Raw genomic sequence first — 25,926 nt, forward strand, 5'->3', positions numbered from 1 at the left:
CAACTTGAATCTATGTTCCTGGGTTGCAATCTTCAAGCTTGGCCCAAATAAACGCTCTACTTAAATTAATTTTGCCTCAGCTTATTTCTTTTAGGTCAACACAGCTTATTCTACCTCGAGTGTTGTTTACCATGGAAAACAAAATAAAATCTCTTGCCCACATTTCCCCCCACCTCTACCTCCTGACCAGCCCTAGTGCTGTCTGTGTGGCTCTGGGTGGCCCACGCTGCCTCCTGTTTCTAGAGATCTGTGAGGATAAGCTTATGCCTTTCTGACAGTCATTTCTTGTCTCAATATCTTACCATACCTGATTAAAACAAATCCCGAGTACTGTTAAAACAAGAATGATACCATTGAAAAATTAAAAAAATGGTCAATTTATTCTAATTTAAACGAGGGCGGTATATGAGGGTAAAATTCAAGCAAAAGAGCATTTCTTCAGTACTCCCAGCAATACCTTCAACAATAACTCGGTATTTTCCCTAAAATGAGAAATAAGAAATACAAGTAATACAAAATGTTAGATGATACTATTTTAAAGGCTTTTATAAGAACTTTGTATGACTAGCAGCAAGCCATTTAAATTGAATTATCATTTTCTTAGTTTCCAATGAGAGAAAATTTTGTGTGTCTTTCAATTCAGTGAGCATGGAGCCCATTTATTATACTTCCTAAGTATCACATGATTTTTAATAGGTTTTAAGAAACTAGCCTGAGAGGTTTTCAAATATTAGATATGATTTATAACAAAATAACTAAATAATATGCATTATCAATTTTTTTAAAATAGTCACTAAAAGTGAAATGTACAAATTTTATTGCTAGATATGTAATGCAAATATCTAAAATTACAATGGTATTATTCATTGAGGCAGTAGTTATTGATATTTTTACAAAGGCCTTGTTGTCCAGACTACATTCCCAAGAAAAATCTTGAATAAAATAAGCCTATAATTTATGTGATTTTTATTCTCCTAAATATTTTTACATTATGTTTAGTATGTTACATGAATAGTTATAAAGAGTTACTGACTTATACATAGTGGTCATCCAGTGCTTTCATCTAAAGACCATTCAACAGTTTAATAATGAGCATTCACATTACTTTTAAGCATGTATGTTAGAGGAAAAAAACAAAATGAAAAAGAACTATCTTTTGTGCAATTTTTCCATATTCTACAGAAGGAAGAAATGCCAAAATACTGAACACCAAATAAAAGTGAAAAAAAAATTTTTTTTGAACATTTTAATCTTGAATCACTATTTTTAGAAGTTGTGAATTGCATGTTTGCAATTCTTAACACATCTGTTACTGCAAAAGGTTAAGAAAGTACGAAATAAATCTTGAACAATACCTTAGAAAACCGTATTCCAGTGAAGGAGAATGATACTGTTGTATTCACTGTCTCTGCAAACAAAATACCAAATACAAAATGTTATTGGTCATCATTAGGTAATTTGTTTCTTGATAGTATAGAGTGTACCTTTATGGAGTACACTTAACTACTGGCAGAAGCAGTCTTAAGCAAAACTGTAGAGAAGTGATAAAGCTTACACCCTGGCTACTAATCTACTGTGGCTTCCTCTGCCCTCCCTCCCCACAGCTTCCTTATGTACCAGCCCATATCTCAATCCTTAGGGTGTGCAAATTTTAAGGCCCACTGGCCTCAGTAACAAATAAATGATGAATAAGCTAGTTCATATCAAGTTATATATGTACATATTTAACTCTAGTTTTCAGATATTGCTGCACCTTTAGCTGGGTATAATAGAGAAGACTCTTCCTAAAGCCAGAAGAGCTATGTTAGAGGCAGCCAGTGTACCAAAGCTCCTTCCAATCACACCGCTGAGAAGTCCAAGTATTTAGCCTTTGTTTAAATGCATAGTCATGGGCCTGGCCCTGAATAAGCTGTGGAGCACAGAATCAGAAGTGCAGGAAAAACCTCATTCAACTGTTCTAGTCAGAACAAAGTAGTGAACTTGGAGAGTAAGGATAGAAAGAGATATGTTGAATCTCAAACAAAAGATACAGTGACCAAAAATATTTTTTTAATAATAAAACTAGTCAAATGCCAAATTATAATGGTTATTGTTCCAGAAGTAAATAGATTATGTCTGCATGTATACTTCTATTCTCAAAAATAAGCATTTCTTTATTTAATTCTAGGTGTGTCCTTCCTAACAGTGTTAATACACTGAGATGTTCCTTGAGCTTAATAAAGTGGTCATGTCTTCATAATCTTTTTTTTTTTTTTGAGACAGAGTCTTGCTCTGTTGCCCGGGCTAGAGTGCTGTGGTGTCAGCCTAGCTCACAGCAACCTCAAACTCCTGGGCTTAAGCGATCCTCCTGCCTCAGCCTCCCAAGTAGCTGGACTATAGGCACACACCACAATGCCCGGATAATTTTTCTATTTTTAGTAGAGACAGGGTTTCACTCTTGCTCAGGCTGGTCTTGAATTTCTGAGCTCAAGCAATCCTCCTGCCTTGGCCTCCCAGAATCCAAGGAGTACAGGCATGAGCCACCGCGCCTGGCCATGTCTTCATAATCTTATGCTCTTTCATTCAAGGCTAATCCAATTCTAAAATTTAACAGGTCAACTAAGATTTATTGAAAGCCTACTATGTATCAGGGACTGGGGAGATAATGGCAGTATATAACACTTGTCCCTTCTTTCAAAAAGCTAAAGTCTGTTGGGGACATAGAAAGAAACCATTCGAAATACAATATGCAATGGGAAAGATACAGTAAGGATAAAGGTGGCACAGCGTTTTTGGTAAAAGTGATGGCTCTGGGGCCAGAACTGCTTGGGTTTGAATCCCAGCTCCACTACTTACTCAGCGTGTGACCTTGGGCAAGTCACTTAATTTCTCTGTGCTCTGTAAAATGGTGATAATAATACCTACCTCACAGGATTATTATGAGGGCTATATGAGTTAATACATGTTAAATGCTCAGAGCAATGCCTAGGACATAGCACTCATTAAATATTATTAACATTAAATGTTATTTCTGATAACATTTAATATTCCTTCTCCTTTCTAGATCCCCTTCCTATGACATCTTGTGAATAACATATTCATGTCTTGTAAATATTAACATATTAATATGTTAATGTTATATATTTATATATTATATAATGTTAATGTAATAATGTCTATCTTTTTAACCTGCTAGTTTATTTGAGATCATTTATCACAAATCGAATCTTATTTCATTTTTCTGTTCATCTTTATCTTATTTCATTATGTCATTATGATCTTGTTTCCTCCACTAGTCTATAATCTCCACGAGGACAGGGGCTTTGGTCATTTCTGAATCTCTGGCTCCTAGGACCTAGTCCCTGAGTACCTGGCTTCAGGACCAGCTACATAATTTACAAGACCCAGCACAAAATGAAAATGTGGGGCTTTTTATTCAAAAACAAGGGGGAAAGATCTGTTAAAGTTACTAAATTATAAAGCTTTTTCCTTTCTTCCAGGTTTCTCTTTCTAGACTTGACATGATATTTTTAATTTCTATTTAATATCATTCAAACTAAAGAAAACTTAAAATTTTTAATTAGTATGAATTTTGCCATTCATTTTTTATGATAGTTTTAAATGCCAGTTTTAAACACAAATATCAGAGTATTTAACATCAAGGCAGAATCCCTGAAATGACACCATTTTGAGGCTCATCTCCAGAGTGGCTGGAGCTGGCCAGGCAAAACTAACAGGCCAGACTCAGGAAGTTTGAATAAAGAGAAGGTCCCCCAGGCATGGAACAGCCTGAGGGAATCCTCCCTCAGCAAGGAGCTCAGGGTGAGCATACAAACACCCGGGGGTCCCTCCATGACTCTGGGCACCTGTGCAAGCTTCGGCCTGACAGCTGCCTGTCAGGGTCTCCCTCCCACAAGCTGCCAGATTCCCCATGCCTCAGTGGGGTTTGGGGAAGTCAAAGCAGGCATCTTTCCTTTCACAGGCCTGCTGTCCCACGATGACCCTCAAGGTACTGCAACCTCCATGCAATACCTCCACACACTACTTGTTTGGGATAAGGGGATGCACCTACCTAGTCACCTGCTGAACGCTGCAGTGGTGCTGTCAGCCCAGGTGAAATAGCCATCATCATGCTCCACCTTAGACAGTGCAGGGCACCCACGCCTGGTCCTGACCTTCCCTGTATGCAGGACTTCACCAGGAGCAGAGGGTGGCAGGTGTCAATGGACAGAAGTCGGGGGGGGGGATGCCAGGGAGGCCCCATGGTACCAGCAAGGAAGTGGGCAGAGGGGAACCAAAAACCAGTCCAGGGAAGGTAGGGACATACCCCATTGTCTCATCAGATTTCACTTATAAAACACCCACTTCTCAAAGATAAAATTATTAAGAATTTCAAGATTATAATCACAGGGCATTAAACCTCAAGCACAGGGCCCTTCTGCATATGGGGCCCTGATGGTAAAGCCAACTTAGTCAACTCTGTGGGAGGGAGAAAGATGGATAAGCCTTGAGGACTTGAGAAGGAAATCAAGAATAACTCCTGGATTTCTACTTAGGGAGACTGCCCAAACGCTTAGCTGGTCAAGTGGGGAGAAGGAGCTCTAACCTCTTCCATTGGCTAGCCCTCTTTTTCAATTGTTTTGTCTCTCTTGGAATGTTCATATCTTGGTCATATCTCCCATTCTATTCTTATGGGAAGTTAGCTCAAAGCCTTTCTCACATTGGAGAAGCCAAGAGGGAGCCAAGGCAGTGCCAGGAAAAGGAAGACAAAACACCTTATGCCCTTCTCTACTCTTCCCAAAAGGTATCCATACATCTCGCTCATGGTCAGTCTAGTTCTGGCAACTATGCAGGATGTAGGACCCAAGCCTCAGACGGTGCTGTGGGTTGAATTGTGTCCCCCCAAAACATACGTTGAGATCCTAACCCCCAGTTCCTGCGAACACAGCCTTACTTGGAAATAGGGTCTTTGCAGATGATCAAGTTAAGATGTGGTCATTAGGGTGGGCTCTAGTCCAATATGATAATGGCCTTATCAAAAGGGAAAATCTGAACACCGAGACAGATACACATAGGAGGGAAGACTATGTGAAGAAACACAGGAAAAAGAGGGCCATCTACAAGGCAAGAAATGCCTGGGGCCACCAGAAGCTCAGAGGGAGGCCTGGAACAGATCTATCCCTAGCTCCCTCTGAGAGAGCATGGCTTTATCACCTTGATTTCAGACTTCTAGCCTCCAGAGCTGTGAGACAATAAATTTCTGCTGTTCTAAGCCACCCAGTTTGTATAAATTTGTTACAACAGCCCCAGCAAAATCCCGGTAACTAGGCTAACCTGCTTATTAAATTTAAGATGCTTTGAAATATCCATTTATTTATTCATAAATGTGTTGTTGAAAGGAATAGATGTGTGTGTGTATGTATATAAAGTGGTGAAATTATGGGTAATTTTTATTTTATTTTTGCTTGTCCCTATTTTCTAAATATCGTGTCCTAAAGATGTCCAACTTTTGTAATACCAACCAAAAGGAAAGTTATTTTAAAAATATATATGTATGGTACTTGCAAATTTGACTCCCAAATTTCAAGGGTCTCTTGATACGACAGTGCTTCTTAAATCAGAATGTCCTAAGCTCTGGGCCCACATACTCAGCTGCCAGATGGACATGTTTATTTGAATGCTCCAAAATTACCTTGAGCTCAACATGCCCAAACTCATTACGTTTCTCTTTAAAAATCTGCCTCTTCTTTTGTATACATCATCTCAGATAATGGCACTTCCATATATCCAGTCACCAGCCGTCAAGTGGTTCTTGATTTTACCTAATCCTTGCCTGCCACATCAAATTAATCAGCCAGTTCTGTTTCCCAGAGTGCTCTCTCACGTCCTCCCTTCTACTCCCAGAGCCGCCATCTTTGCCTGGCCCTCATGGTCTCTCACACAGCTTCCTGGCTGCTCTTCCTTCCGCCCAGGTGTCCTGCCTCAGCCAAACCCCGCCTCAGCCAACCCCCGCCTCCTTCCATATGGACGATAGTTATCTGCAAAAATGGAAATCTCAGTGGGTTATCCCTGCCCACTGACTACAGGCTACCAGCCAATATTTTGTGCATGACTTACATGCTCACCCTGCCCCCATTTCTAGGCTCATCTCCAGCAATTCCCCACAAGCACATACTGCTCCAACTACAAAAACACGACTCTCCAAATAAACTATACTCTTTCATGACTAGATATGTTTGCCTATGCTGTTTTCCTCTCCAGGGAATGTTCTTCCCCCTCACTCTCTGATGTTCTGAGATTTGACACTCTAATAAAATATTATCTGAGTTTTCCTGTCACGCTTATTTAATTAACCATAGAGTTAAAACTAATCGTATATAATTTTATTAGCATTTACGACGTTTCATTGTGAATTTTGCTCCCAGGACTGTTTTTCCCAGAATACGATGACTTTGTCAGGAAGGAGACCCTACCATTCAACTTCAGATGATCAGAATCTAAATTATGATTTGCTCAAATTAGGTTCAACATATGTTTGTGGAAGGAAGTAGGGGGAGGGAGAGAAGAAGCATGCAGGCTGAGTTGAGTCTGACACATCTTAGATCACCAGAAAATGAAACTGAAAATTCAGATAAAATGTCAACATAATCCCACAGAGATTACAAGAAATAATTGTAAAACAGTCATGCAAGACTAATGGACAATTTCTTAAAAAAACAATAATCTGCTAAGAGGGTTTTTTCCAAAGAGAAAGCATGGCATAGTGGAAGAGCTGTGCCTTAGGAGTTAGGAGACTGCTCTGTTACTAGTTTTCCAAATGACCAACGACACATACTGAACCACCACTGCAAGCATCGGTTTCCTCAACTGTAAAAATGACAGGACTGTAAAATTAGGAACAGAAGAAGGATTCCTACTCTGAGGACTACACTGAGCTTTGTCACACACACTTCTAATTTAATCCTGAAAACCATATAAGATGAGTTTCCCTGTCCCCATTTTACAGATAAGGAAAATGAGGCCAAGAGAAGTTAAATAATACATTCAAATTTATGTTGCTCATAGATGGAAAAGCTGGAATATAGACTCAGGTCTTTGTGACTCCGAGCCCAGACTCATAAACCATGCCAGCTCCATACTTTGCATATGGTTTAGGGGTGGTAGACCAGTTAAAAATGTGAAGAGATGGTTGGCAAGGAGATGCATCTTGAAGCTTAATTTCCATGGCAAGCATACTCATTTACTTAGAAACTATTTTTTTTAAATGACTGCTAAAAAATGTATAGTCAAATTAACGTCCCCCTCAGAGTAATGTATAAGCCTTTTTGTTATAAATTTTTATATTTCTCTCATTCCATTAATTTTTTTTTTTTTTTTTGAGACAGAGTCTCGCTTTGTTGCCTGGGCTAGAGTGATTGCCGTGGCGTCAGCCTAGCTCACAGCAACCTCAAACTCCTGGGCTCAAGCAATCCTCCTGCCTCAGCCTCCCGAGTAGCTGGGACTACGGGCCTGAGCCACCACACCCAGCTAATTTTTTGTTTCTATTTTTAGTTGACTGGCTAATTTTTTTTTTCCTATTTTTTAGTAGAGACAGGGTCTCACTCTTGCTCAGGCTGGTCTTGAATTCCTGACCTCAATCAATCCTCCCGCCTCAGCCTCCCAGAGTACTAGGATTACAAGCGTGAGCCACTGCGCCCAGACTCCATTAATTTTTAACCCTCATTTTCCAATTTTTGTCCCATCTATATCTAATTTATGTAATATCACTAAATATAATGTACATATATAAACTATGTGAAATTCTTTTTTAAACAAGACAGGGCACAAGTTAATGGTAAATAATTATGTGGGAAAATATTCAATTGTAATAGTAATTTTAAAAGTTAATAAAACATGGCTGGGCGCACAGTGGCTCACGCCTGTAATCCTAGCACTCTGGGAGGCCGGGGTGGGAGGATTGCTTGAGGTCAGGAGTTCGAGACCAGCCTGAGCAAGAGCAGGACCCCGTCTCTACTGAAAATAGAAAAAATTAGCTGGGTAACTAAAAATAGAAACAAAAAATTAGCCAGGCGTGGTGGCGAATGCCTGTAGTACCAACCACTTGGGAGGCTGAGGCAGTAGGATGGCTTGAGCCCAGGAGTTTGAGGTTGCTGTGAGCTAGGCTGACGCCACGGCACTCACTCTAGCCCGGGCAGCAAAGCGAGACTCTGTCTCAAAAAAAAAAAAAAAAGAATATTCAAATTTAAAGTAAAACTATATAAGGAAATATATTTATTACAATATTATTTATAATAGTAAAAAATATCAGAAGGAAACTAAATGTATAATAGGATAATGGTTAAGTAAACTAGGGCATACCCACTAAGGGAAATGTTTCACTATATAATGCTTATATCCTGATTTTTGAATTCTGTGGAGGAGATATTCAAAGAATTAAATAAATCAATTTTTAAAAAGAAAACAATTGTAGTACAGTATATTCACAACTACATAAAATATGCATACATTAAAAAAAGAATTCTGAAAGATTCTCCAGAGGGGGGAAAAAAGAAAATGTTTTTATAAATATGATTCTATGACTTTTTTACTGCTTATATTTTTCAATTTTTGGTAATATGATTCTGATATTTATAATCTTTTAAGCTATTTAAGATATCAGCATAAAATTATTACAGGAAAATTCCTGGGCTTGTTTTAAGTGAACTTTAAGACCCTAAACTCTGAATTTATTGATTCAGGGAGGAAAATAAAGGGGAAAGACATTGAAGAAACCAATATAGCTGCATAGAAAAATCTGCTGAGTTACTATGAAAAATAATAAATGTAATGTTTAGAAAAAGAGATCCATAACCAAGGATAAATATAAAATATTCCCATCTAAACAAGGTAAAATTTTTTTTTTTTTTTTTTTTTTTTTGTTGAGACAGAGTCTCACTCTGTTGCCCAGGCTAGAGTGAGTGCCGTGGCGTCAGCTTAGCTCACAGCAACCTCAGACTCCTCGGCTTAAGCGATCCTGCTGCCTCAGCCTCCCGAGTAGCTGGGACTACAGGCATGCGCCACTATGCCCGGCTAATTTTTTCTATATAGATTTTTAGGTGTCCATATAATGTCTTTCTATTTTTAGTAGAGACGGGGTCTCGCTCAGGCTGGTCTCGAACTCCTGACCTTGAGCAATCCACCCGCCTCGGCCTCCCAGAGTGCTAGGATTACAGGCGTGAGCCACCGCGCCCGGCCAAGGTAAAATTTTTAATATCCCATCAAACACACTCATGTAAGTGTCATCTTAATAACAATTCAAGGACATAATTGTAAAATATTTAAGCTGCTAAAAGTAAAAATTTTGGATGGGAAAAAGACCTGTTGTAAGAAAAGGAACTTCAGGCCGGGCGCGGTGGCTCATGCCTGTCATCCTAGCACTCTGGGAGGCCGAGGCGGGTGGATCACTCAAGGTCAGGAGTTCGAGACCAGCCTGAGCAAGAGCGAGACCCCGTCTCTACTAAAAATAGAAAGAAATTATATGGACAACTAAAAATATATATAGAAAAATTAGCCGGGCATAGTGGCGCATGCCTGTAGTCCCAGCTACTCGGGAGGCTGAGGCAGGAGGATCACTTGAGCCCAGGAGTTTGAGGTTGTTGTGAGCTAGGCTGACGCCACGGCACTCACTCTAGCCTGAGCAACAAAGTGAGACTCTGTCTCAAAAAAAAAAAAAAAAAAAAAGGAACTTCACATTTTTAATGCATTTAACTTTCATAACATTCTCATAAAGAATGATTTCTGGCCAGACACAGTGGTTCATGCCTATAATCCTAGCACTTTGAGAGGCCAATGCAGGAGGACCGCTTGAGGCCAGGAGTTTGAGACCAGCCTGGGCAATGTAGTCAGACCCCACCTCTACCAAAAAAAAAAAATTAGCCAGACATGGTGATGCTCGTCTGTAGTCCCAGCTACTCAGGAGGCCGAGGCAAGAGGATCACTTGAGTCCAGCAGTTTGATGTTGCAGTGAGCTAGGATCATGCCACTGCACTCTAGCCCGGGCAACAGAGCAAGATCTTTTTTTTTTTTTTTTTTTTTTTTTTTTTGTTGAGACAGAGTCTCACTTTGTTGCCCAGGCTAGAGTGAGTGCCGTGGCGTCAGCTTAGCTCACAGCAACCTCAGATTCCTCGGCTTAAGCGATCCTACTGCCTCAGCCTCCTGAGTAGCTGGGACTAGAGGCATGCGCCACTATGCCCGGCTAATTTTTTCTATATAGGTTTTTAGTTGTCCATATAATGTCTTTCTATTTTTAGTAGAGACGGGGTCTCGCTCAGGCTGGTCTCGAACTCCTGACCTTGAGCAATCCACCCGCCTCGGCCTCCCAGAGTGCTAGGATTACAGGCGTGAGCCACCGCGCCCGGCCTCAGAGCAAGATCTTATCTCACAAAGGGGAAAAAAAAAAAAGAATTCTTTCCTATTCTATAAGTTAACGTGAACTGAACACTCACCTCCTTTCAGAGCTCTGCAAAAAGAATAAATGTCATCAGATCCTCGGCAAATAACTTCTTTGCGCTTTGGAAGCTCCATGGAGTTGATAGATATATAGAAATTGAAATATAATTTGTTTAAGTCTTTCCCTTAAAAAGAAAAAAATCCTATTAGCCCCTCAAATAAAAGATTCTTTTACACATAATTAATTGTACACTTAAAATGTGCCCTGGGCTTTTCCCTCATTATGTCATTTAATCATCACAACTATATACAAGGTTATTATTATTATCCTTGTTCTGCAGATAAGAAAACTGAAGTTCTGAGAGGATAACTAGTAGACTGCAATCAAATAAAATGTTCCACAGTAAGAACTATGTATGCTATGCCTAAAAATAGAGGAACTTTCATAGCTTGATTGAGAAAACTATCAAATGCAGGCATACAATTTCCAGTTCTAGTCACGGTTGTGCTAGAAAATTCAAAGGAAAGGAAAGGAAGTGAGACAGTCAATGTTGTAAGACATTTGATGAATAATTTCTTAGAAAATAAAATTGAATCTTTTGATTAAGAATTAAATGTATGGCTATTTTTTTATTTTCTCATGCTCTCTCCCTATTACCAATTAACATGGAAAATTCCAGTAAAGAATGCATTTTGATCTTCAGTTGGCCCAAATGAAAAAGATGCACAAATCTTTTTTATGATGAAAACAATTTTGTAACCACTACCTCACTGAAAATGTTTTCCTAATAATATCACCGTGACTCATTCATTGTAGCCATAATCAAAAGACAACTTTTCTCTCTGTAATTTGAACTTGGCTGTGCTTAACAGAACCGCCTGCTCCTTTCTCTAAACCCTCTTGGCACGGATGCCACCACTCTTCCAGCTGTCCTCCCACCTCTCTGACTCCCGCTCCTCAGTCTATGTCATTGACTCCTCCTTCTCAGGGTTCTATCCTCCTCCTCAATTTTCATTCTGCACACTCTCCTGGGCTCTAAGTACCACACTCTGTGATAATTCCCAAATCCACATCTTCAGTCTCAACCTTTCTCCTGAGCACCTATCCCCATCTATTCATGCAACATCTCTACTCAAATGTTGTTCAGTTACCTTACCCAATAGATCCAAAAGTGATTTTCTCATCTTCATCACCAAATTAGCACCAGTATTCCCAGTCCCTGTAAATCTTTCTAACCTCCTTTTCGGCCCCATTTCCACTGCCTTAATGCAGGCCCTCGTTACTCTGAGCCTAAAGTACCACCAAACTTCCTAATTTGTCTCTACTTCTCTAGTTTCAGGCTAGGGTGTGGAAAAGAAGAACATCTATTTCAAACAGCGGTCCCATGGCCTACTCCATGGACTGGGACCTGAACTTTTGCAAAAGGAGGGCTCTGTGTAGAAGTTGAAGAGCTATTTTCACAAGGAATTCCTGGAGATACAGAGGCACAAAACAGCACTGCTATAGTGTCCAACGACAATGCAGGACAAAGAATCTTCTTCCATTTCTGCATGAAACACAGGATGATTTCAGTCTTCAATGACTCTAAGAGAGGAAGTCTGCTTTGACAACTCAATAGTTTACATCGTGAGAAGCTCCTTGGCCTTGGACACCACTGTGGTCATTTAGGAACATGAACAATGGCAATAGTGAGGTACCACTTTTGTGGCTCAGCAGGCCGGGGATATCCATGTGGGTATTGCAGTGAGAGACAAGAAACGTGGTGGCTGCCATGTGGTATAAAAGAGGACTATTTCTGAGCTCACCTAAGACAACTGCAGGAACTTCCATAAATAACCTTGATGGAGGCTTATGCCCAGTTTTATTTGTTGTCAGTTAACAGTATAGCAATAATTTACTAGAAAGGCTATGAAGTCTCAAAATACATAATTTCCATTCCCAACCAATTTGGGTTTAAGTCTGTACTTATGTCTCTTACTAAATTTAAGTAGAAATAAGGCTGTAAAAATAAGGCTGACTTCTACAAATGTGGCCCCATACTTCGTACTAACGTTCTAGTATATTCTATGAAAACTTAGGTCATAATTGCAAAATGCTATAAAAATATGACTGAATAATTCTTTTGTTAATGAGTTAATATAATTTGTTCTGTGAAGGTCATATTTAGTGAGTGATTAAAGTATATGTGGTGGCCCTGGAGGTGTGGCCCTCAAACCTCCCTTCAAGGGCCAGGCGAGGTGGCTCACGCCTGTAATCCTAGCACTCCAGAAGGCCGAGGCGGGAGGATCCCTTGAGCTCAGGAGTTCGAGACCAGCCTGAGCAATAGTGAGATCCTGTCTGTACTAAAAATAGAAAAATTAGCCAGGCATCCTGGCATGCACTTGTAGTCCCAGCTACTTGGGAGACTGAGGCAGGAGGATCACTTGAGCCCAGGAGTTTGAGGTTGCAGTGAGCTATGATGATGCCACTGCTCTCTACCTAGGGAGACAGAGCAAAAGTCTGTCTCAAAAACAAAACAAAAAAAAAAAACCTCCCTTCAAAAGAAGCTACTGCGAGCAGGGCCGTTGGCAGATAGCCTGCGGCTGCCACCCCTTCAGATCCCTCTCAGCACTCAGCCAGAGGCCACCCTCTCACAGGCTGCTCCTGTAATGACTGAGAAGGGCCCTAGAGTCAGGCTACTGCTGCCTGTCTCCTGTCATGGAACTCTTGTGACAGGCAGTCTGCTCTGGGGTGTCCCAGTGACCAGGCTGAGTGTGTCTCAGGGATGCATTTTGGTCTGATGGTCATCCTACCTAACTCTCCTTCCTTCCTACTCTGTTTTCAAGCTATCAGACCTGGACCCCAACCTGAATTTATTCTTTGCCTACCCTGGCTTCCTCTCTCCTTTATTGCTCACAAGCATTTCCCCCAATCAATCTCTAGCAAGTCTACTTCCTCCTTGGTGTCTGCCTTTCAGAAAACCCTAAGTGTTTCCACATTGTCTTATTATTTGGGCCTGGAAGGCCCTGCTCCTTGTGTGTAAGGGCAGGATTCACTTGAAAGTGAGATCATTCCTTGTGTAAATCATCTTTTTTGCCAAACACCTGGGGATAAAGCCTACCAAATAGACCAGAAAACAGAACCTGGGAAAAAGGAAAAAATTGTAGCACCTTAACCAGGCAAAAGTTTAGATTGTTTCTTTTACCCTTGGCCAGGAAGGTAGAGGAAACGGAGTTAATTATTCTCTGCTCTATGCTACCACTGAGCCTTACTGCTATCATTTCACTTATTATCTTCAGATAGTTCTCTTCTATTGCACTGATTCTTGCATAGATTCTTGAAGATCAAGAGAATGTCTTATCAGTGAATTCATAGTGCCTAGCACAATACTTGAAATACATTTACTAAGTACTTTTTAGTGAATAAATGAATGCAGAGACAAAGTATGAAAATACAGGTTGAATGAACAATTGGACTCAGAAAAGTTAAAACATGAATTTATTGTTTATCATTCCTGGGTTCTCAGTTTTGTTTTGTTTTTCTTTTTTTCTGGTAAGCTAGAGGACTAAAATCAGGGAAGAAATGTTTCTCTAAGTTAATTTATGTGAAAATACTTTGCAAAGTATAAAACAAGCTCTAAATCTAAACTGGATATAGATTATCATGATGATAATGATAAAGATTAGAATTGAAGTGTTCTGGGATCCCAGAGCTTACAGGTAATAAGCACTATTGGCTGAATGGTAGTAGAGTATGAAAGTTTTGTGTCTTCTCAGACACTCAGATGCAGCCTCATGCAATCACCACCACCTGCATTAGTTTTACTAACTGACAATAAGCAAAGTCACAGAGAGGAAAAATAAGACACAACACAAAGCAAAACAAAACACACTACCTTCTTTCACCCCATTATCACCATATTTTTCTTTAGAAATATCACCTTTTGAAAAAAAGGCTTGCTCACACACAAATCTTTGACTAGTGGAAACCCAATATTACTTACCAGCTGAATAGCTAATGATTGGCAAAGGATATACCTATTAGATTGTTAGAAGTCCCAGGTTATTTCCATTGCTATCCACATGTCCTTGTGTAATTCCCTCCTCATAGTATAAGCTGGCCTAGGGACTTGCTTCTAACCAATAGAAGACAGCAAAGGTGGATAGTGTGTCACCTCTGTGGCTATGCTGCATAAGACTTACTTCTATCTTGTTGGCTGACTGTCCCCCTTGCTGGATTTGAAGAAGCAAACAGCCATGTTGCAAATGCCCTTGTGGCAAGGAACTGAGGAATGGCCAACAGCCAGCAAGAAAATGAATACTACCAACAACCGCATGAGTTTAGAGGCAGATTCTTCCATACTTGAGCCTCAGAAGAGACCCCAGTCCTGGTCAACACCTTTGTGGGAAACCCTGAAGCAGACACAGGTAAGCCATGCCCAGACTACTGTCCCACAGAGACTATGAGACAATACATGTGTATTGTGTTAAGCCACTAAGACTGTGGTAATTTGTTACATAGCAATAGTAACTACTATATTTGGAACACAATTATTTATCATTGATATTTCCTAAACCCTTTAATTGATCAATAACAAAAAATTTGGACTTACTTGGAATGTAGTAAATATGCAAAAGTCCTTTGGTTCCCTTCAATGCTATACAGGGGTTAACATTAATTGAAATAGGGTAGTCCATGTGATCTAAATGAAATGAAAATAATGTCAATAAATTATTGTAAATCCCTTCCAATAAATATAGTATTCTGGATATCAGCCTCTATAAGATATCTTTTTCATTAAAATTATATAGTAAGAAAAATTGATGGTGGTTGACAATATATCCCCACAGGAATTATATTAGCAACATAGCAGAATAGGAAGCCCTGGACTCCCCTTGCTCCTACAAACACATTAATTCACAAATTCTCTTTGTGAGGAATCAAATTAATTGAAAGATTCCTGCACCCCAGGAAAACATGAAATCAGACTCACCAAAACCTGTAGGGAGATTTGGGGTCACCCTCTATCAAGAGACCCTTGCCCTGGCACAGTGCCACACAATCAGGGAGAGACCCCCTAGTTCCCAGCTTTACCCTGAAATGGAAGAAGTTGGTTCATGTGTCCAGCACACTAACTTGTTCACAGGGACTCCCCAAAGGACTGGTTTATGTCTTGCCAGTCTTGGAGCTCTGATGGGTCTGACACAGTCTACCACCCAGGGGAGAATGACGGCAGTAGCTGGGGCTTGTAGACATCATTGATCCTTCCCTCTATTCAGCAGAAAGTGAGCACATGAAAAATCCCAGCTCTTAGCTTTCCCCTAGGGGGAGAAAGAATTGATCTATGCATCTAGCACCCCAACTACTCTGGAGGTCCTCAAAACTATTATCTGTATCACCGGTCCTGGAGCTTTTACAGGTCTGGCATACTCTAGCTGCCTGGGGTAGAATGAAGACAGCAGCTTGGGATAGTAGATGCTATAGCTCCCTCCCTCACCCAATCCCAAGCTCAGCAAAGAATGAGTGGACAAAACCCACAGCTGCCTGCTTCTCCCTAAAGAGGAAAATAGTTGGTAGAAGTCCCCAGAATCTAACCAGGCTGATGAGTAGGGGACTTTCCTGTGTGAAACCAGTCCATGAAGACTAGGAGATATGCCTGTTTTGTCTAATGTACAGACAACAAAACAAAGAGTAAAGGAAAATGAAAAAATTAGGCAAAGATGTTTTAAACAAAGGAATAAGAAACATCTCCATAACTGACCCTAAAGAAATGAAGTTATATGATTCATATGACAGAAAGTTTAACACATTGAGTGCCACAATAGAAAAAAAAAAACTTTCCTTGGGGCCACAATGTTTTATTACAAAAATAGAATAAAAACTTTGAAAATAAAATGATCCTTTCTAATTTAATGAAAAATATGTTTTTTTTAATTGTTCTCTGTGAGTGAATTATATGTAACTTGAAAAATAGTTCACACAGCTCAAAGTAAAGAGACGTGTGAATTACATATGCTTCACGAGGCCCCAGGCTCAAAATTATGCAACTGACATGGCAGTTAATGTGTTAAAATAACCCTCAAAATGATGCTTACCAAGATGAAGAGAACAACGCATGAAGGAAAGGAGAATTTCAACAAAAAGAGAGAATATGCAAAGGTACCATACAACATCATATGTACCCCATATAGGCCGGGTGCCATGGCTCATGCCTGTAACTCTAGCACTCTGGGAGGCTGAGGCAGGAGGATCACTCGAGGTCAGGAGTTCAAGATGAGCCTGAGCAAGAGCGAGACCCCATCTTTACTAAAAATAGAAAGAAATGATCTGGACAGCTAAAAATATATATAGAAAAAATTAGCCAGGCATGGTGGCACATGCCTGTAGTCCCAGCTACTCGGGAGGCTGAGGCAGAAGGACTGCTTGAGCCCAGAAGTTGGAGGCTGCAGTGAGCTATGATCACACCACTGCACTCCAGCCTGGAAAAAAAATGAAGGAAATTAAAGACTTTCCCAGACAAACAAAATTTGAGGGATTTTATAACCACTAGACTTGCTTTATAAGAAATGCTAAAGAAGGTCTTCAAGTTGAAACAAAAGGATACTTAACGGTAACATGATAGGATAAGAAAGTATGAAATGCATTGGTAAAATAAATATATAGACAAATACAGAATAACGTATTACTGTAATCGTAGTGGGTAAACCACTTTTAATTCTACCATAAAAGTTAAAACACAAAAATATTAAAAATAACTATAACCAAAAAATATGTTAAACGATGTTCAATACAAATAAACGTCAATTGTAACACTAACATAGAGGGGGGTGAAAGGTTAAAATGTAGAGTTTTTGTATGTGATTGAACTTAAGTTGTTATTAGCTTAAAATAGATTGTCATAACTATAAGATATTGCTACCGTTTGAACGTGTTCTCCAAAGTTTATGTGTTGGAAACTTAATCCCCAATACAACAGTGTTGAGAGGTGAGACTTCTATGAGGTTATTAGGTCATGATGGCTCTGCCCTCATTAAGGAATTAATGCTGTTGTGGGAGTGGGTTAGTTATCACAGAAGTGGGTTCCTGATAAAAGGATGAGTTCGGCCTCTTTCCCTCACTCATCACACATGCTCTTTTGCCCTTCTACCCTTCCACCATGAGATGATACAGCAAGAAGGCCCTTCATAGATGCAACCCCTTGATCTTAGACTGCTCAACCTCCTGAACCATGAGCCAATTAAATTTCTCTTCATTATAAATCACTCAGTATCAGGTATTCTGTTAAAGCAGCACAAAACAGATTAAGACAAAAAATTGGTACCAGAGAAATAAGGTATTGTTATAACAATTACATAAAAATGTAGAAGCAGCTTAGCAACTTAGTAATGGGAAGAGGCCAAAAGAGTTTGAAGGAACAAGCTAGAAAAGGCCTGTGTTGCTGAGAACAAAGCATTAAGGGAAATTCTGGTGAGGGCTCAGAAGAGAAGAAATATAGGGAAAGTCAAGAACTTCTCAGAGATTACTTAAGTGGTCATGATCAGAATCTTGGTAGAAATATGGATGGTAAAGGCAATTCTGATGAGATCTCTGACAAAAATGAAAAGTAGTGGAAACTATAGTAAAGGCCATCCTTGCTATACAGTTGCAAAGAATTTGGTGGAATTGTGTCTATGTCCTAGGGCTTTATGGAAGGCAGAACTTAAGAGCAATGATCTACAATATCTGGCAAAAGAAATAACTAAGCAGGAAAGCATTTGAGGTGCTGCATAGCTTCTTTTGGCCACTTACAGTAAAATGAGAGAAGAGAGAAATGATTTAAAGACAGAATTTATAATTAAAGGGAAAGTAGAGTGGAAACGTTTGGAAAATTCCCAGGGTACCCATACAAAGAGTGAAAAGGCATCATTAGGGAATCAAGCCAAGGGTGTGGCCAAGTGACTGTTTGATAAAGAGATTAGTATAGCTAGAAGGGATCCAGGTGCTTGCTCTTCATCAAGACAATGGAAGAATGACTACAAAGACATTTCAGAGATCTTCCAGGCAAACTAGGACCTCGAGGGCAAGTGGGATCTCAGCATTCACTTACACCTTTTCATAATAAAAACTCTCAACAAAATAGGAATAAAAGGAAATTACCTTAACATAATAAAGGTCATATGAAAAGCCCACACTCAACATCATACTCAATGGTAAAAAACTGAAAGCTTTCCCTCTAAGATCAGGAACAAGGAAAGGATGCTCATTCTCACCACTTCTATTCAACATAGTACTGGAAGTCCTAGACAAAGCAATTAGGCATGAAGTACACTTTAAAAATGGTTGAGGGGGTAAGTTTTATATTATTTTTGTAATACAAGCAACAATTTTTTAAAAGGCCACTGTGAATGGAAAATAATGAGTCTGGGGAGAATCACATAAATCAGACAAGTGGGGGGGCATCTCAAGGAGTCTTGGACGCCAATAAAGTTGGGATTTCACTCTAATTATAGTGAAAAGCCATGGAGACCCTTAAGCAGGGGAAGTCACATTATCTGTAATAATAACTTATTTCTACTTTGAAAAGATCTCTCGGGCCTCTGTGCTGAGAACAGATTGTATGGGGGCAAGAACTGAAGTGGAAGGAGGACAATTTAAGAGGTTTTTGCAGAGGCCAAGGAGAGCTAAACGTGGCATAAGTGTTAGCAGAGGACAGTGAGAAACAGTTGGATATGGAATATAATCTGGAGATCATGAAAACAGAAATTACTGACACATTAAATGTGGTAGGTGAGAGAAAGAGATAATTAAGGATACAGCTCGTTTGGGGATTAATGAATTAGGTAAATGATGAGATGGGGAAGATTCAGAAAGAATGAGGTTTAGAAATGTATAAGTCTACGGTTCTAGCTCCAGATGGCTATGAGACTTCCCAGTGGCCACACTGAGTTCGTAGAACAAATAAATGAATCATGGCCATTTGTATAGTTATCCCTCCAACCGCACATAAGACAACAGCCAGAAGTTCCTTGAGAGTACAGGACATATCCTATATAACCTTTGCATTCTTGGTATTCCTTAGCATAATGACTAAACCTAATGCTGTTCAATAAAGATTTACTAAAGTGAATTAATTCAACTGACTCAACCAGGCTCCACAGGGCAGATAGGACTTCTGATGGACCTCTTAGGGTTTGCATGAAACAGAAAGATGGATGAGGATATTTTAGGTTAGAGAATAGTAGAAGTACAACAGAGGCTAATAAAGAGGCTGACATGCTTGGAGTGGGGGGACACACCAGATGCCAAGACAGCCTAGCAGGAGGATCGTGCCACAGCCTCACATCCAATCAGTCAGCACATCCTGTTGGCTCCATCTTCAGAATACTTCCAGAATCTGACTCCTCATCACCTCCACCACTACCACTCTGGCCTAAGTCCCATTATCTGTTGCATGTGGATCATTTGCAATAGCCTCCCAGCATGTCTCCCGGACCCACTTTTGCCCCCTTACAGATTATTATCAACACAGAAACTAGACAAGCTTCACTCACAGTAAAATATAGGTCAGTCCCCTGACCTGCAAGTCCCTTCCCCTCCCCATTTCCTTCTGTGACCTCACCTGATGCTACTCTCCCCTCACTCCCTCCACAGAGGCCACACTGGCCCCCTTGCCATCCCTCTACACACCACACACGCCCCCACCCAGGGGCCTCTGTGCTCCCTCTTTCCTCAGCCCCACCCCCCAGACACCTGCATGGCTCACTCCTCAGCTATTCTAGGCCCTTACTAAATGACACCTCCTCAGTGAAGCCTTCCTTGACCATCCTAATTTCAAATGAAACCCCCATCCTCTCTGTCTCTGCATTCTCTATCCCCCAACTCAGCTTTATTTTCTTTCACAGCAATTAACACCATCTGACATGCTGAGTATTTTACTGATTTTGTCTTTGCTGTTCACTGCTGTCTCCTCAGTTCCTGGAATAGGCACATGTTAGATGCTCAGTGAATATTGGTTTAATTAAACAACCCATGAATTCTTTGGGTTTCTGGACTATCTGCAGCAAAAAGAAATTCGAACTGAGACTGAGGACTGTGGATCACAGGAGGGCATATGCCCGCCGTGGACTGACTCGCACTCCTATATTTTCTGCCTTTCCCAAAATTAGGGGAATAAAAAACAGCCAATCTTTGCCAATTTTGTATGTATGGACTGAATTGTGTTCCTGGGCCCTCTACCTCCCCAGTGTCCCCACATCCATGTGCGGAAGGCCTAAGCCCTGGTACCTCAGGGTATGACTATATTTAGAGATTGAGCCTTTAGAGAAGTGCTTAAGTTAAAATAAGGCCATTAGGGTGAGCCCTAATCTAATCTGACTGGTGTTCTTTTAAGAGGAGGAAATTTGGACCCACAGACACAGTAGGAATGTACACACACAGGAAAGGCAACGTGAGGACACAGTGAGCAATCAGGAATCTGCAAGCGTCCTAGTCCATTTTGTGCAGCTATAACAGAATATGAAAGATTGGGTAATTTATAAAGAGTAGAAATTTATTTCTCTGGGCCAGGTGTGGTGGCTCATGCCTGTAATCCTAGCACTCTGAGAGGCCGAGGCAGCTGGCTCACTCGAGGTCAGGAGTTCGAGACCAGCCTGAGCAAGAGTGAGACCCCGTCTCTACTAAAAAATAGAAAGAAATTATCTGGACAACTAAAATATATATAGAAAAAATTAGCTGGGCATGGTGGCGCATGCCTGTAGTCCCAGCTACTCGGGAGGCTGAGGCAGGAGGATCGCTTAAGCCCAGGAGTTTGAGGTTGCTGTGAGCTAGGCTGATGCCACAGCACTCACTCTAGCCTGGGCAACAAAGCAAGACTCTGTCTCAAAAAAAAAAAAAAAAGAAATTTATTTCTCATAGTTCTGGAGGCTAGGAAGTCCAAGATCAAGGTGCTGGCATCTGAGAAGGGCCTTGTCACTGTCTCATCCTAGGCCAGAAGAGTGAAAGGACAAGAGAGGGCAAGAGCAAGAGACAAAAGGACCAAACATGTCCTTTTATAAGAAACCCTCTCCTTTAATAACAACATTAATCCATTCATGAGGGCAGAGCCAAGTGGACCGAGGAGCCGGAACTGGGGACTAAATTGATCTTGTAACATAGAGAGATTTCAGGGATAAGTTAAGAGGGAATTCAGCACAATCCGTAAGGAGAAGAAAGGACACAGAGTGTGACTGGTCACACTTCTAAGTCTTGTTCTCACACCTGGCGATGAGCCCAATTCCCCACAAGTGACTTTATGTTAGTGTTTGCCAGAGCATGTTTCTCAGGCAGGACAGCCGAGCGACACACACTCCAGGAAAAAATATGAAATTGAAAATTTTGTGGTAAAATTTGAAAATTGAAAATTTCACAGTTTAACAGTGAAAACTGTTGAAGTTTTCTTTATTGCAGAACTTCTCAGAACTTAAAGCACATTTGTAAATTTCCCCCAAATGATTAGTTCATGGATCCTTTTCTTCCCAAAAGAATCTCAAAGAACTAGTATTTTGGGAAGCATCACCTTAAACCTTTCTGATATTGCCAGTGGGTAAAAAGGGCAGCCAACTCATGGCAACCAACACAGTGGAAAATACCAAACCAAAATAGTTGTCAGGCCCTAAAGCTGTGCCTTCAGACATGAGGATGTTTGTTAATGAGAAGTTAGGGGAGAGGGACAGTGACATAACAAGTTAACAGCATTAGAGTATGGCTGATCTTTAAAAAAAAGTAATCGATATTATTGTTTCTATGTGACTCTGTGCTAAAAACTTTACCTTACAACAACTACTTATAAAGTAGACTTTCAGCAGGCTGAGGCAGGAGGATCACTTGAGCCAAGGAGTTCAAGGCTGCAGTGAGCTATGATGACAGCTGTGAATAGCCACTGCATTCCAGCCTGGGTGAGAGAGTGAGACCCTGTCTCTAAAATAATAAAGGAAGGAAGGAAGGAAGGGAGGGAGGGAAGAAGGAGACTCTAAAAGCACTTTCATCTTATACCTAAAAAAGCTGGAGCACAGAGGCGCTAAGTACTTTGCTTAAGGTCATACAGTTGGTGACTGCAGAACCAAGATTACATCCAGTTAGGGAAATGATTCCAAGAGCCCTCAAAGATCACAACCTGGAGCAGAAATCAACTCCAGGAAGCAGCTAGGACTGTTCTACCTTCTCAAGAAGTAAGTAACCAGGCTGAAGTAAAAGCTTGGAAGCAGACAGTTCTACTGAAACTGAAAAGAACCCGAAACTGGACTCAAGGTAGAGATAGTTGACACAGGGAACAACGGAAGCACTTGGAGGTCAAGCACAACACAGTTATAGCCTCGTGAGCTCTATGAGGGGTGGGAAAGATTCACACAGGGCAGTTACCAGCTATTAGTTTTCCTGCTGGCAGCAGCAGCCACAGCAGCTGGAACGCAGCAGCTGGAACATGCTGACATTTCCTGTGTCTCAGCGACAACAGCCAGCAGCTGTAATATTCTTACGAAAACTTACCATCAAGATAGTTGATGCTACAATTACTTGTTGTTGCTGTTTTACTTACCACAGTAGGTGTATGAAATACTTGCGTCGGAGGAGTTGCAGACCCAATGTTGCTTCCCAGGTTCGCTAAATATGGAAGAAAACAAGGTAGGAAAAAACATAAACAGGAACATGATTCAGTATCTCCAAAACTTTAAAAATGCAAGGAGATTCAATAACTAATCATCAGACTCTTCCTTTTCAGTAATAGAAAAGATTTAACTTAGTCATCAATCACATGATTTCTGAGATCCTATCCAACTGTTTCCTCTTTTTATGTGTACGTGTGTGTGAGTGCATGCGTGTGTGTGTGTGTGTGTGTGTGTGTGTGTATGTAATATTTGAGCACTTCCTCAAAGGGGAAAGAGCAAACAATTTACAATGTACTTTTCAAATACTTGATGCAAATGAGTGACCAGCTTTAAAAACAAAACAAGGCACTTCCCAGTCAATAGTAACAAAATCAGTTCCTACACCTCCCTTAAAGTCTCAACAGACTGGCACTTCTTTTCCATCTGCATTGCTATTCTCTCCCACAAGCTCTTTATACAATTTCTCATGGCTCAGAGAGCTGGACCTACAGATCTGAACTGAACAGTCTCACGTAAACTATTTCTGCTCAGCAACAGGTTTAGCCACAGGACCAAACAAGGACAGATGAGACCCCAAACAGGGGGCACTAGCTATGGTTCCACACTGTGGGCAGAGGGCCCACCAGTCTTGAGAATACATTCACCTACAACCAACCAGAGCTTGAGAGTATTTTGAGTCCTAATAATGAAATGTCATTATTTTCTGTGGTATATATTTCATTTCAGAACTCTCACTCCATTTTAGAAAAGAGCGATTTCTTTAGATGCTTTGCTACATGAAATCCTTTATAGGATATAGTTTACGGTTAATAGCCAAAAATGCCACAGAGTTGTAGCCTAAAAATCTGCACACTTAAAAGGAAAATAATCATGTTGGTAAAGGTTTTACAGTAGAACTGTGAGGCTTTCCCTTTCTCTAGAGAAAAAGTTTTGCTATATTGCCCAGGCTGGAATGCAGTGGCTATTCACAGGTGTCATCATAACTCACTGCAGCCTTGAACTCCTGGGCTTAAGCAATCCTCCTGCCTCATCCTTCAGAGTAGCTGAGACTACAAGTGGGAGCCACCATACCTGGCTTCCCATTTTTAAAAAGGCAAAAAAATTCAAGGAAGGAAGAACAAATGGAGAGTTGCTCAATGAGCATGGAGTTTCAGGTTGGCAAGATGAAAAAGTTCTAGAGATCTGTTGAAATAATGTGAATATAGTTAACACTACTGAACTGTACACTTAAAATTGGTTAAGATGGCAAATTTTATGTTACACGTTTTTTACCACAATTTAAAAATAAATTTAAGAGCTGTAAAAAAAGGCAAAAACCCATGAATATCCCTAGTGGTCTTAAAATACCATTTTCTATTAAAAGGAACCAGGACTCTTTGGAGAAATTACTGATTATAGGTCTGGGGCAGAATATGTACAAGATGAGCGAAACACCTTATCATACTAGATAACTAAAAATAAAAGATGGTTCCACTGATAAAAGATGGCTGTTATTAGTTTCCTGCTGTGGCTGTAACAAATTGCCAAAAGTTTAGTGGCTTAAAACAGTGCAAATTTATTCTCTTACAGTTCTGGAGGTCAGAAGTCTAAGATCAGTTTGAGTAGACTAAAGTCAGGGTGTCAGCAGAGCTGATTCCTTCTGGAGACTAGGGGGAGAATCCGTTTCCTTGCCTTTTTCAGCTTCTAGAGCTGCAATCCTTACATTTCTCCATCCTCAAAGTGCATCGCTCCAATCTCTGCTTGCATCATCCCATCGCCTTCTCTTTTGATATCCTGCCTCCCTCTTATAAGGACCCAGTGATTACAATGAATCCAGCTGGATAATCCAGGATAATCCATTTTAAATCCTTAATTCCATCACATCTGCAAAATCCCTTTTGCCATATAAGGTAAAATTCACAGCTTCCAATGATTAGGACATGAACATCTTGTGCCATTATTTAGCTTACCTATATGACTATATGAACATTAATAATATAGTAACTGCAATAAATTGAAATATATCAAATATACTTAAATCCATGAGCTCATGCATATTTGTTTAAGTCTACTTATCATCAGATGATGCTAGGAAACCAACTCTACTTTAAAACTGGCAAGTAAAGGGATCAAGCATTTATCCTGACTCTTTTGTACAAACTGAATTACTGAGTTACCAAATAGAGAGGGGTGAGTTTCTTTCCTTCCTTTACTCTTATCTCTCTTTTTAGGAGTATTTCAGCTAATAAATAGAAAAGGAATAATAGAATATAACCATTTTGCATCACCTAATGAATTAATGAACTTAGGCATTGAGCATCAATAGTTGCTAACATCACAGAGACAAAAAGATGGTATGTACCTTTTAATGGAAGAGCACTGTGGTGACCAGCCTTCACGATGGCTCCCAATGAGCCTTATATCCTGGTGTGCACACCCTTGTGAATCCCTTCCAACACTGAATAAGGCTCACCATGTAACCAATAAAGCATTATGCAGTGATAGTGTGTGACTTCCACATGCGTCACACAACACATGGTAGCTTCCACCTTGTTCTCTTGGATGACTTGCTCTGGGAAAAGCAGGCAGCCCTAAAGAGAGATCCATGTGGTGAAAAACTGAGGCCTTCTGCCATCACTTCTTGACCTTTTGGCTAAGATCAAGTGTAGTATTTGAGACCTCCTGCCAAAAAGTTAGCGCCAAATAGTCAGTCCTGTGAGTGAGCCATATTGGAAGCAGCTCCTTGTACCCCAGTCCAGCCTTCAGATGACACAGCACCAGCTCACTTGACTGCTGCTTCCTGAGAGAACCTCAGCAAAGCCACTCCCCAATTGCAGATCTATACTGTGGAACATTATAAATGTTTATTGTTGCTTTATGCCTTAAGTATTAGGGGCAATTTGTTATGCAGCAATAGATAACCATTAATAACAAAAACAT

The 25,926-nt window shown here is 40.4% G+C and overlaps 1 protein-coding gene across 2 annotated transcripts; it reads right to left on the bottom strand.

Moving 5' to 3' along the window:
* Positions 1–367: 367 nt before the first annotated feature.
* LY96 (lymphocyte antigen 96) lies at positions 368–23,100 on the bottom strand. 2 transcript variants are annotated; one of them, XM_069466350.1, is made up of 5 exons: positions 22,938–23,100; positions 15,000–15,089; positions 10,464–10,592; positions 1,356–1,408; positions 368–482 (listed from the first exon to the last, which is right to left on the bottom strand). In XM_069466350.1, exons 1-5 carry the CDS (start codon positions 23,047–23,049, stop codon positions 384–386), a joined length of 483 nt encoding a protein of 160 aa, XP_069322451.1. In that variant the 5' UTR covers positions 23,050–23,100; the 3' UTR covers positions 368–383. The 2 variants fall into 2 exon arrangements, with proteins under 2 accessions (XP_069322451.1, XP_069322452.1); XM_069466351.1 differs by lacking the exon at positions 15,000–15,089.
* Positions 23,101–25,926: the final 2,826 nt, after the last annotated feature.

The sequence above is a fragment of the Eulemur rufifrons genome, chromosome 3 (assembly GCF_041146395.1).
Source record: "Eulemur rufifrons isolate Redbay chromosome 3, OSU_ERuf_1, whole genome shotgun sequence".
In the NCBI taxonomy this organism is placed as follows: Eukaryota; Metazoa; Chordata; class Mammalia; order Primates; family Lemuridae; genus Eulemur; species Eulemur rufifrons.